Here is a 13849-nt window from a genome sequence, read left to right on the forward strand (position 1 = left end):
CCTATTGCTCCAAATCGAGGAGTGGGGGATCTGCACTCTGGTCAACCAAGCGAAGTCGTCTTTTGCACCGTGCACAGTGCATGCACCAAGCGCATGCACCCTGAGAGGCCCTGATCTAGATTATGATAGGATGAGACCTCCTTGATAAAAGAATCTTCTTGTCTCTCAATCCTGGCTATACACAGATTGCAGATGCCAGGTAACATCGCGTCGCACATTTTCTATCGCTTATTTCGTGACGCATAACGTAAGTACACAAATAAAAAAGCTTACCTCACTCACCTGGGGCCAGGAGATCTTTTATTTTATCATGAGTTTTCCCAGCTGCCCAATCATTGACGGCGATCCTCACGTTTTCGGCGTCAGTCTTGATATCTACTGCCTCGGCATCGGACTGGAAATAAGTTGCAGTGGACTGACGAAACTCGTCTTTGACATTGAACGTTTTTTCAATGTATATCTTGTTTGCAATTTCCAGTGTGACGTTATCGGAATTCTGCAAATATGTATACAATATTTGTATTAATTCGTGACAAAGTTAGAAATCATATTAATCAAAGAAGCACGTTAATTAATACTGGAGCAACCTAAGCGAGGTGAGCTTGCATCTCTCGGAATGACGTGTGTTGACTTCACCGCCACGATATTGAAATTTTTTGAAGCTGCACTTTCATTTTTTAAAAGATATTTGGCCCTGGGTCTCACTCAATTTTAAATGTTGAAAACAATTCTTCGCAGGCAAAGTAGGGGTCTCCATACTGCACAAAACATTAAAATAAGCACTTTTCTCAATTGAACAGAAAGCTGAAGGGCTAAAGGGCCCGGGAAGATTTCAAATTTGAGTCTTCGATAACTCTATCAAACTAAAAAAAAATCGAAAGTCACTTCCGCCTAAATACAGTTTCGGTAAAACAGCCTAAAGTCGCTTTCTTTACTCGTAATTTTTTTAACTCAAATTCTAACAAAATTTATTTACATCATTATTTCTCTAATTTTTTTCTTGGTTCAGTACCTTCAGGCAAATTTTGATATTTTGAAATATGTAGACACCGAATGTAGTTATAAGGACTTGAGCAAAGCTCGGCATTGACTTGCATTAGCGCTCGTAGTGGTACTTAAGTGAAACAATGCATTGACTCATATTAGCGCTCGTAGGGGTAGAAAAAGGCAATCTGCTGATCTAATAGACCGGATAACGGTGGTTAGGAAATGATTTTAATGTTTAGGAATAACTAAAGAGTATATTCTCATACTTAAATAATTTTATTTACCTAAAATTCGTTACTCATATCCCGAGGATGTTTTCAAAATTCAGTTGCTTGCCTGAAGGACTAGAACTGTGGATTTTTACTCATTTCTGGAGTAGGCTAATTGCTGACGACATAGACGGCAAGAAGTGGAATTGACCCTTTACCCCATATAATGCCGAGGTTATCGAAAATGAAATCCTTTACATTCCTTTTTTCCAGGATTTTTCAAAGTCTGTATAATTTCACTGTCAGGTTTCTATCCCTCGACTCGATTCCAAGAGCTGAATTTTCTTCATTACTTTCCTGGCAGAGTACACCTATCTACGTATCTATCTATCTATGTACCAAGTGGCCCTCGAGTGCCGTACTATATATGTTTAAGTGTCCCGCACGCACTTCCGCTGAATGTGATGTCTAACATCTGATTTTCACAGGATATTACTGTCTGCAGTTTTAGTTAAGAGATAACAACCGACGGCCGTTCGTTGCATGTTCCTCAGCGCTACCCGTCAAATGCGCCTTCTTTTATTAGCAAGCTTCGTTTTCGAACGCTCGATAGTAAGCTGGCATTTGGTACAGCATCACTACAGTTCCTGTAAACATATCGACAATGGCTGGTGTCTTCAACAACGACGAATGCACAGATATAATTTAATCTATGCAGAATCTGGTCGGAATGCAACAGAAGGACGCGGACGGTATGTGCAAGAGTTTCCAAATAACCGCTTGTCTTCTATACCGTATTTCGCCGAATAGAGTTGCAATGAAAAGCTAATAGATCTTTCAAGGCACATATCACACACAAGCAACGTTTTGGTGGAATGAAATGTCTGTACAAATTAATGAGTTATTAAACTTTATTTCCTGCTTCTTTGACGTATTTGCAAATGCATTGTGTTACGGAACGTGTATGACATCTGCTATTTGTTTTACATTTAAAATACAGCATGTTATAGCGCTCCTTTGTAAACCAGCGATTAGACAACCCATTCGTCATTAGTGCATACTGGACACTTTTAAGTAGAAAGTACGGGGCTGGAGGGCCACCTAGTGCATATTATAATATGAGTTTGGTCTGTCATTGCTCAGAATTTATTTATTTGATAGTACCAAGGTACACAAGCCGAGTCCAATTACATTCCTTCATGGCATATGGGATTTACACTTTAAATACGTTCAAACGAAAATAATAACAATAGTAACAATAATAGTAAGAAGAAGGAAAAGAAGAGAACTAATAAACAGAACACAATTTAACATTAATACTAAAAATTAATATAATATAGGCTGTAAATCAGCCACTTAACAAGTTAAAAACATTATATAAACAATAAAGAAACAAAAAAGAAAAAAATATCAGTACCTATCATTCCAGAGAAAAGAAATTTTATAATGATTATGATTTAGTAAAAAATAGCCTTTATTTGCTTATTGAACAACCTAGTACCAGCGAATAAATCAACTTGAGCACCAATCGATTTATAAAAAGATAATATTTTAACTGTTGTTGAATTAGAGGGATTAACTCTTCTAGAACTTGGGATATGAAATTGTACTTGCTGTCGTGATTTTAAATGTGATACATGAAAAGGGATGAAAGTAAGTAATTCTTGACAGTCAATTTGCATTAAAAAGTTTCCCCAATATCTGCAACGAAATTAATGTTCTGTTTTTCAAAGACGTGAAATCGAACAAGTTTCTTAAAAATTGGATTGGAATGTCAAATGCAAAAAATACATTAAAAGTTTTATGATACAAATATCTGAGAAATTTATTTTGTACTGTCTGAGAGTGACGTGTTTGGTCCTTGTAAAGGGGGTGGCAGATTATCGATAAATATTCTAAACTTGCTTCTTTCTTAACTTATATACAACTTAACAATTCCTTCCGGCTGAGTAAATAATTTGGAGTTTCTAATAATAAAAACAAGCATCTTGTTAGACAGACTCATTAATTTTGCAATATGGCTATTAAAAGTAAATTTGCTGTCGAAAATAATTCGTAAATCTTTAAAAAGAATGATGTTCCTGTATCGGTACATACACAGTAAGAAGGAAATGCAATTTTTAATTTTCCGTTATCTCTATCTGCCTGTGTGTATGTGTGGATGTATGTAAGTATGTATGTATGCATGCACAGTATTAACTCGAATCACGACAAAATGGGTGAACAGAATTTGATGAAAATTGGTATGTAAAGTTAGGGAATAAAGAACTACAGTCTAGGCTAAAAAGAATTATACTCACCTTGGGTGAAATGGTAGTGTAGGCGAAGGCCTAAAATTTAAATTAATATAAGTATCTATGTCTTAGTGGTTCTATCGATAAATACCTCGTAACAAAAGTTATATAAAATACAATTTCCTATCACGTATGACTTATACAGTTTTACCGTACCGGATATAACAGAGATATTCATGAATTTACACTGTTATTGCTTAGTCCAATTCAACGCCAAGCCACGAGAAAATGGTTTAGATGATGGTGAAAATCGGCATATAAAGTCGGAGGAAAAGGCACTGCGGTATGGGCTATAACTAATTTTATTCACGGTGGGTGAACTGGTAGTTTAGGGGCAGGACTGCATGTTTAATTTAAATATATATGATATTAGGGATCCTATCGATAAATAGGGCTGCTACCTAAATTTTTTTTGTATAGAATGCAATAAAAAAATTTAATTAATTATATCTTATACAGTTTAAGGTACCGACTATGATAACAGAGCATGAATTTAGACTTTTCAACGGCCATCCCATGTTGAATTCACCTAACAAAGCTAAGCAACCTTGAGTGTGGTCAGTACTTAGAAAGGATGAATTTAGAGTTTTGTTGCTTAGTCGATATCAATGGCGAGCATCGCTTTCATGGAAATATTATTCAGTCGTTTTAAATGGTGATAGTGCTTTTTGTCGTGATTAGCAAGGTGAAAGACCGGGTAGTCATCAGCCCATATCGACAAGGAAAATAGTGAAGATGATTTAAATATGAGAAAGAAGCTATGAAGGAACAATCGCTTGAGGAATAAGACAAGGGGAAGTCATGAAAGGACGACTTTCTTTACGTTGCCTGCCCTAGTGTCATAGAGTCGGGAGAAAACTAAATATGAAGATCTACAGTATCGGAAGCCCTTAGAATTGATCAACAATAACGTTACATTGATTGTTGTTTGTTGCAATGTGTTTTGTCTCGTCTGCTGCCACTCATCTCCGATAGATGGCATTACTGATGTGTGAACTAAGGGAGTTACCTATCCGAATAGTATACCCTCCCTGATTATTGGCAGAAAGTAGCTAGGAAATTAGGTAACTTACTGTTTTAGCATGCCATTCCTCTAGTTTAAACATGTTCTGAAAGCTACTGATACGTGACATCCTGATTCACCATAGTATTTCAGCTGTTCGATCTCAGCTTTGAAGCGTTGATAGCATTGGGGGTGTGTGGAAAGCAGAGCAGTATTCACTGCTGTCTGTGGCCGGTTCATTCCAGCTCTGAAATTTGGCTTTGTTTGGAGGCCACAGTAGTACTGTTCGTGAGAAGTGAGACACTGTTGCCTTTTTTGATTTCATTGAGCATTTGATATGTCAGCCTCACTTTTAACCGAGCTATTCCATTCGGTTAAAATTGTATTCTGATAGGAATATTAAACGTCCTTGTAATGACTTACGTCGAATTAAATTTCATACTTTTCTATGTCTGTCAGAGCATCACGGGAAATGGATGGCTGGCTTTTAATGAAACTTCGTAGTTCACTTTATAATAAGATCGAGTAAGATCTTAGTTATAAGTTGTCCAAATATTTCACCAGGAAGAGGTACTTGAGACGGGGCCTAAAGCATAAATCTCGATGTGTCTCTCATGGTACATACTTGGCGCACTACCTGGAAAAACTACTAAGGGCGTAAGACACCCCTAGGGCCGGGGATAAGGAGGGGTGTCAGGTAAAAATAAACAAAAACGACCAATATTAGTGTCGAATCAGTACTTTTTGGGGTCGCTAATCTGAAATGCAACATTCTTGATACGTTTTAAGTCAAAATTCAGCCACCATCGGCATGGGGCGGTGAGAAGGTGTGAAAAAAGAAATGTCCCAATTGACCCATAGGAAAAGTCCTCTCAGTATTAATTATTGTGTTGATGGTATGATAGTATTTCATGGGGAGCACTGTAAGTACCTAGGTGTTAATATAAGGAATGATCTTCATTGGGGAAATCATATTAACGGGGTTTTTAAGAAAGGTTACAGGTTCAAATGGTTGTGCGAGTATTTAGGGGTTATAGTAAGGATGTAAAGGAGAGGGCGGATATGTCTCTGGTAAGACCGCTCCAGTGTATGGAGAAAGTTCGAAGAAAATCAGCACGGTTTGTCCTGGTGATACCCGACAAAGGAGTAGTGTTACGAGAACGTTGCAAACTTTGGGCTGGGAAGAGTTGACAGTAAGGAGAAGAGATGCTCGACTTTGTGGTATGTTTTGAGTTGTCAGTGGAGAGATGGCGTTGAATGACAAGTAGACGAATAAGCTAGAGTGGAACTTTAGAAAGTAGGAAACATCATAGTATGAAGATAATGTTGGAATTCAAGAGGACTTAATTCATTCATAGGACGAGGAGTAAGGGATTGGAATAAATTATCAAGGGCAATGTTCGATAAATTTATAAGTTCTTTGAAAATGTTAAAAAAGAAAGCTAGATAAACAACTGAAAGATAATCTGCCATCTGGGTGAGAGCCCTAATACAGATAATTAATAATGAATCGATTGATTGATTGATTGATTGATTGATTGATTGATTGATTGATTGATTGATTGATTGATTGATTGATTGATTGATTGATTGATTGATTGATTGACCGAGATTTATGTTGAATTCACAGTCATGGGGGTCGCAGGGCTCACTTGTGACAATCTCAATGGCAGCTGGAATCGTTTACATCATATCTATAGCGCGAAGTGTAAATACATACAGTTATCACTTTTATTTTGGAAGTATCAACTAATTCCCTGAACATTTCGGCTGCCACAATGCCAAAGGCGAAAAGGAATAATCTGAAACGTAAAGTTAAACACATGGTAATAACTCTAAAACTACAAGATACTTCCTAAAATGTCAATCAACCTGACAATAAAGAAATCTACAAAAATAATACATAACTAACAGGTAATAAAAATCCTTAAAATAAGAATTAAAAAGTACCCTGGCAGCATTGGATCCTACAGCTAGTTGTAGAGTAATGTCCTCGGTAGGTGTATGTCTCTGTGCTTGTGAACGAAAGCTGATGTGGATATTACCGCTAATCAGTAGATGAAGGGTAATATTAAAATTCCAAGGAATGTTCTTAATCAATTGAGGGATAAGTTTATAATACTAGATGAGGGATCAAAAATTGAGAAGAGGTTATTTATCATTTTCAATTTATGGAATTTGAAGTCAATGAAGGCTTATTTGTTGGTGAGGGAATATTATATTTAAAAAATGTTTGTTTGTCCAACCCTTGTCCCGTTTCCCTACGGGGTATGAGGTGAGATGAATTTGTCGTGGCGGTTTTTTATGACCGGATGCCCTTCCTGACGTCAACCTCATCAGAGGAGTTAATGAGAGATGAAATGAATGACGTGATATATGATAGTAGGGAGAGGGTGAAACCCGGTGCCGGCACATAGCCTACTCCTGTCGAATAGCACCAAGGGGTCTGCTCAAGGCTTAACGTCCCCATCCGACGGACGAATCACCATCAACAGCGTCATATGCCCTCACTCCATATGAGCACTGCGGAGAGGTTTGGAATTTAATCCAGGCTTTTGGCACGCAATCTAGTGATTAGAAATTGTATACCACCACCTCCCCTACCCTGCCGGCCAACATTCTGATGGAGAAAATTTTTTCGACCAACGGGACTCGAACCGGCTAACCTCGATGTTAGACCGTTTTTAGACTTCAGCGCCTTAACGATCATGGCCACCAGGCGGGCTATTATATTTAAAAAATATAATAATTTATAATGGCGAATAAGATAAGAGTGGATGAAAATATAAAGAATAAAATTAATCAATTTATAGGTATTATTTGAGTAATAAAGAAATATTAAAGTATTTAATTATTTTAGTATGATATATATATATAGTTTTTTGCAGAAGATTTATGTATGCAAAACATAAATCAATGACAAGAGGACGCCGAACAGCGGCAATTTTGGTAAAGGAAGTCAATGAGAAATGGGTCAACCGGGAGTTTTCTTGGTTTACGCCGCTTAGATCAGCAACGATATATCGCAAGATTGTGTGGAATAAATAGTGAGTATAAAAGCTCTAAGAAGAAAGTCCCCGACGGTAAACCAGTATAACTCTCTGTAAAATATAACGTTCAGTAAGTGTTTTCAATGTTCCAGCACTGGCGAGTTGGCCGTGCGTTTAGGAACGCGCAGCTGTGAGCTCGCACCCGGGAGATAGTGGGTTCGAACCCCACTGTCGGCAGCTCTGAAGATGGTTTTCTGTGGTTTCCCCATTTTCACACCATGCAAATGGTGGGGCTGTACCTTGATTAAGGCCACGGTCGCTTCCTTTCCATTCCTAGGCCTTTCCTGTCCCATCGCCGCGATAAGACCTATCTGTGTCGGTGCGACTTAGAGCCGTTCCAGTTGGCTATAAAAGATCAAATTCAAGATTAAAAGCCATATTTTGAGATTAACTGAGAAATCCTTACAAAAATAGTGTGTTCATTAGTTGTTGTTGTTGTTGTTATTTGGGACATCATACCATGCAGCTCTCCATGCCACCCTACCCTGTCCTAACCTTTCTACATAACTACTACACCCTACGTCTACTCTAATCTGCATGTCATATTCATGTCTTGATCTACCCCTACTGTTCTTACCTCCTATATTTACCTCAAAATCTAATTGAATAAGTCCTGGGCGTTTTAAGATTTACCGTATCATTCTATCTCTTCTTCTCGTCAAATTTATCTGGTCACAATTTACGTTACATAGACACCCACTGACCCACCGGTCGAATAACTGAGAGATGGAGCTCCACCTGTCTGCTGTAATTTCTTGTTGGATGCAGTACTTTTGCATCCATCTTTCGGCACAGGCCAGAGCAAAGTGTAACTTCCACCAAAGTCCCAGTCTCATCCATGGCTGTGACAATATGGAAGCTGCTGGGGTATGGGTGGTGCCGAGTAATGACATTTAGAGCACAGCCAATGTGTCAGAGCGTTATGTTCGGTGTTGCTCATAGGGTCGGCCATGCTGCAAGAGCACTGTTTGACCCAGTGAGGAACGCAATGGCAAACTACCTCACTCCTCATCTTGCCTAGTACGCCTCATTTTGGTGCTGCCATTGGTTTTTGCGGTTTTCCTATAATTGCACAGCCTTTGGTGGTGCTATTTGAGGATCCAGCCAGACTCTGGGCTGCTTTTTTTTTTGCTTTACGTCGCACCGACACAGATATGTCTTATGGCGACGATGGGATAGGAAAGGCCTAGGAAGTGGAAGGGAGTAGCTGTGGCCTTAATTAAGGTACAGCCCCGGCATTTGCCTGGTGTGAAAATGGGAAACCATGGAAAACCATCTTCAGGGCTGCCGAAAGTGGGGCTCGAACCCACTATCTCCCGATTACTGGATACTGGCCGCACTTAAGCGACTACAGCTATGGAGCTCGGTCCTCTGGGCTGATGACCTAACAGAGAGACAGAGGTCCACATTTGTGTACCCGTGGTCTGAATAGACTATAGATCTACTGTAATAAACAATTGTTACCTGTAATGTGCCGAACAACGACTGGAACCCTTGCTGGACTAAGGAGTGGTTGTTAGGAAGATGTAATGCCGCAGACACGCGACTTGCTGTTTCTCCTCGTAGCCCAAGGTACAACATGGCAACTACTGCTTCTACACTGAAGGGCGACACGACCAAGTTTCCAGGTGTTGTACTCAACTCCTGCAACAAAAATTAGAATATACTCCCTCATCTATATAATATATACCAGGTGTAAAGAAATTCAATACTCAAATTTGAGAGATAATAGAAAATAATTTTAAGTTGACAATGGATAAATTTGAGATACTTTTTATGTGATTGACAATAAAACTACTAAATTTTAACTGTAATCCTTGACAATAATTTTCAAAAGCGTGGTTTCCGTCTGAATGGCCTGCTCATTCTCCTGACCTCACCCCCATTTGTCATTTTTGAAGAGCCTATTGTATGAGACTTCAGTTTAATGGAGGAAGAACTCGTCACTCGGGTGCTTGAGACTGCTTATTCTCTACAGCTCACGCCTGGAGATTTTGATCGTGTACGACAGGTAGTGGCACACACAGTGCCGGGATATCCCAGGACGGGTTCGGCTCGCCAGATGCAGGTCTTTCTATTTGACTCCCGTAGGCAACCTGCGCGTCGTGGTGAGGATGAAATGATGATGAAGACAACACAGACACCCAGCCCCCGTGCCATTGGAATTAACCAATTAAGGTTAAAATCCCCGACCCGGCCGGGAATCGAACCCGGGACCCTCTGAACTGAAGGCCAGGACGCTGACCGTTCAGCCAACGAGTCGGTGTTATCGTATAATACGTTTTTGTGGAAATATAATGTGCTACAAATTTAAATGCAGTGTGTGAAAGTAAGTATTTGCCACAATGCTAAAAACTTGTGCGTACCACGGCGAAAATACAACTATACAAGTAAATAGACATTAATATTTTAATTTTCTTCGTATGGGGGCAGGTTACCTTTATATAAAACGAAAATCCCAACCGAAAAAATACCTTTTACGAAGAATAAAGGTGTATGTTTCACTCATTTTCCAGAGTTGATGATGAGTTCTGCTTTTGACTTTCTTGTTACACACATTTACAGCAGAGCGTTTTATTGTTGATACAGAACAAGTATAAAAGTGGACAGTAACCAATGGAACCTACATATGGCTATTTCTTGAGTTCGTAATGTTGAGTACGCGATGCCTTTTCTCCCCCAAATTAATGCGAGTAAAAACCATTCCTCGACAGTTTTCGTGAATATGGGAAGTAACTACTAGATCTGGCTGATCAGTGCATTAATATTTGGGAAAACATGGGCTATTTCTAAACAAAAAATGATACAAATGTTTGTATAGAAGAAAGGGTCTCAAGAAAGTCTTCGAAGGATAGTGCCAGAAGTCTCAACAACAACAGACTGTATTTATGGCCATCTAGAGGTATGGAAGTGCAGGTTTGTTGTCTCTATATTTGTATTAGTGCATAATAATTATTTGTTGGGTTCATTGACGAGTAAAACACTGAAACTATGACCGCGTAGATCGCACTTCGAACCTACTTCTACTAAAATTACATAGACCTGACTTACAAGTTATGATGCGATTACAGGTTTCAGTGATCTCACCTGTAAAATTAATACAACATTTGTAAATATTTCATAATTACAAGGTACAGGCGCACCATGTCCTTGCATTACACGGGTCGGACTGAGGAAACAGTTCGGCTCTTTTTGTGATGTCATCGGAGGTACAGTACGGACTGTATATCACGAAGGCAGTGATGAAAGCTCCTTGGATTGTAAACATCTAGATCTTTCCGGCTGAGGCATTTCCACCCAAATTGTTTTGCATGTACAGTATGTGTGATTGTGTGCGCGTATCGACTGAGGAGAGAGGGGTCCCTCTCCTTGATATCTTGGAGGCCTTTTACAGTCTGTAATAAGTTTCAGATAATAAAGTATGGCGGATTAAACTTATCTAAGTGTATTTAACTGCGTGTAAAGTGTAGGGAAGTTTTTCTCTGTGTTCATTTTAAATGTAACCGTTAGAGCTTTTCTTTTCTCATCGTAATATAGGTTGGTCTTCGGACTTAAATAATTATCCCCTTATGGCAATTTGGATGAAGGTAAGGGAGCACGAGTGGTTACCCTCGTAATTCTCCCATTCAATTTGAATTGAGTGATCAAGTTTTTGGATGTTTCAAAAATTGAATTAGCGTGTTAGCCGACAGTATGGTTCGAACCCACTGTCTCCCGAAAGGGAGCTAACTTCTGCGCGTCCCTAATCGTAAGGTCAACTTGTTTGGTATTATTATTATTGGTTGGTAGATGGCAGCAGTGAATTCTCCCTAAGGGATGACTGTTCTTTTGGAAACAGGTACAATGTAGAATGTGTCCAATTTAACACTGCTGTGTTGGTAGTTGAAACCGGTATTCTACCATTTATAAATAGAGTTGTTATAAATGACTCTGTTATTAATAATTCCAGGGAAAAGGAGAACATATATTTCTCTTATGAAATCAAGTTAAGAACGGCTATGGCCAGGGCAGCCACCCCAAAACTGAGGAGTGTATGGATGGGCCGCACATTTGAAAACAATATAAAACTGCAGCTGACTTTGTACACCTCTGTGGTGTAGTGGTTAGTGTGATTAGCTGCCACCCCCGGAGGTCCGGGTTCGATTTCCGGCTCTGCCACGAAATTTAAAAAGTGGTATGAGGGCTGGAACGGGGTCCACTCGGGTTCTACTCCCACCTCAGCCATCCTGGAAGTGGCTTTCCGTGGTTTCCCACTTCTCCTCTGGGCAAATGCCAGGATGGTACCTAACTTCAGGCCACGGCCGCTTCCTTCCCTCTTCCTTGCCTGTCCCATCCAATCTTCCCATCCCTCCACAAGGCCCCAGTTCAGCATAGCAGGTGAGGCCTCCTGGGCGAGGTACTGGTCATTTTCCCCAGTTGTATCCACCGACCCAAAGTCTGAAGCTCCAGGACACTGCCCTTGAGGCGGTAGAGGTGGGATCCCTCGCTGAGTCCGAGGGAAAAACCGACCCTGGAGGTTAAACAGATTAAGGAGAAGAAGAACTGGCTAATTCCCTAATATTCTGCATTGTCACATATACAGCTGAGACCTGATCAATCAAACAGGGAAATAGTGTGAAAATAGAGGTGTGGAATTGCTGACGTATTCTCCAAATTTCTTGGGGCGAACACCGTATCAGTATGCGTGTGCTGGACAATGAATCTATAGTGGATCAACCAGGCTTACCATCGATACATCGGACAAATTACCAGAGGCACAGGCACCTTGGAGAAGCTTGCGCTTGAGGGAAAGTTTGGGAGAAGCATTCTAACAGATAGGGCTGGAGGGATTAGCATTGCACGTGTCATAGCACGGTGTTGCCATTTTACTGTATTCTTTTCCCCTTCCCCTCGCTTACGGCTCACCTGTTCGTTCATAGCGCTCTGTTCTGTAGTACACAACTCAGAAGTCAGAGATTTGGCAACTCCAAACAACACGAGCCGGCCAGCAGGCTTATCTCCACGGCAACCGCAGTGGACCCGCTCATGTTTCCATGGTAACCATACTCCCTACTCCTTTGCTCCCCCTCAGGCAGGGAGTGAACAGACCTCCCGCTAAGAAATATCAGAATGCTTCTTTCAACATTACGACCTTAGGAAGAGACCGCGAGGAGGGTCGACCACCACTGCAGCTCTGGTGGAGAAATCCTTCCACGAGGCTACCTTTATTGTGACAGACCACCAGATTTCGAGCAAACAAATTAGGACACCGAAAACATAAAACGCTACCATATACTTCGAAGGGCAAAGTGTTGAGGAGCTCCTTAATATCTTTTACGAATATCTAAACAAGCTGTTTGTATTTTTAACGGATGTGGATATATTGGAGGTGGGCGTGACTCACCTTGTATAATCACAGGGTTTTTGATATACACCGAGACCGCCCAGCGGCGTTTCTACTCTCCGAGACTTAAGCACCAGTGCGGGAAGCTCTCGCATAGTACTTAACCTTGCAAGGAGCGTGTACATGTGCGATCTAGCAGTCGACAGTCTGAATCTCACCTGATAGCATGGAGAGACAGTTATTTTCGTATGTAGAAGTTATTTTAAGTACGAGTCGGCTCGACGGGTACGCGATGCATTTGTTCAGCAATTTCCTGGTAAAGTGCCGCCTTTACGAGCTCATATTCACGTAATTGTAAATAAGGAAATTTGAAACTACTGGCTCAGTGCTCAATAAAGAACATGCACCCACACGAACAGTTTTAACATTGTTTAAAACCAGCTGATCCAGCCGCAAGGGTAAGATACTGTATTGTGACTGGTATCTTGCATCATTGTATCATTTTTCGACCCACAGATTGTGTTTTTTTCGGGTGAGACCTCGTTTCATCTTAATGGTCGTGTGAACTGTCATAACTCTCGTTACTAATGTGCAAAAAATCCTAATGGTGTTTATGAAGTCCTTCGTTATGATAGGAAGATTGATGTTTGGTTTGCTGTTAGTGCAAGATGAATAATTGGGCCTATATTTTTTCGAGACGACAGTAAATGCAGTGTATGATTTTTCTACTTGTGGGGTAAACTGAAAGAAAATATTACGTATGAAATCAGAAATATTACAGTGGCAGAACTCACTCGTGTCAGCCAGAATGCAGTTGCCAGATGCAGTCCCTGTATAACCCAGGGAGGACGACGCGTCCAGCATGTTTTATAAGGTAATATTTCATATAAGATTGTATATCGGTACAGGGTTAAAGCGGGGTGGCCGCACGCTACATAAGTTCGGCTGAGACAGCTGCCATTGCGCAGTGTACAAACACCGTG

General features: G+C 40.3%; 1 protein-coding gene across 5 annotated transcripts in view; it reads right to left on the reverse strand.

The window, feature by feature from the left end:
- Positions 1–13849, reverse strand: part of LOC136875691 (leukocyte elastase inhibitor) — a 222923-nt gene that overhangs the window by 100473 nt on the left and 108601 nt on the right. For all 5 annotated transcript variants that reach the window (XM_067149248.2, XM_068228103.1, XM_068228105.1 and 2 more), the window contains exons 3-4: positions 9008–9187; positions 283–496 (exon numbers count right to left, since the gene is read on the reverse strand). In XM_067149248.2, coding sequence (XP_067005349.2) covers positions 283–496; positions 9008–9187 — 394 coding nt within the window. The remainder of the gene's footprint in view (positions 1–282; positions 497–9007; positions 9188–13849) is intronic.

The sequence above is a fragment of the Anabrus simplex genome, chromosome 6 (assembly GCF_040414725.1).
Source record: "Anabrus simplex isolate iqAnaSimp1 chromosome 6, ASM4041472v1, whole genome shotgun sequence".
In the NCBI taxonomy this organism is placed as follows: domain Eukaryota; kingdom Metazoa; phylum Arthropoda; class Insecta; order Orthoptera; family Tettigoniidae; genus Anabrus; species Anabrus simplex.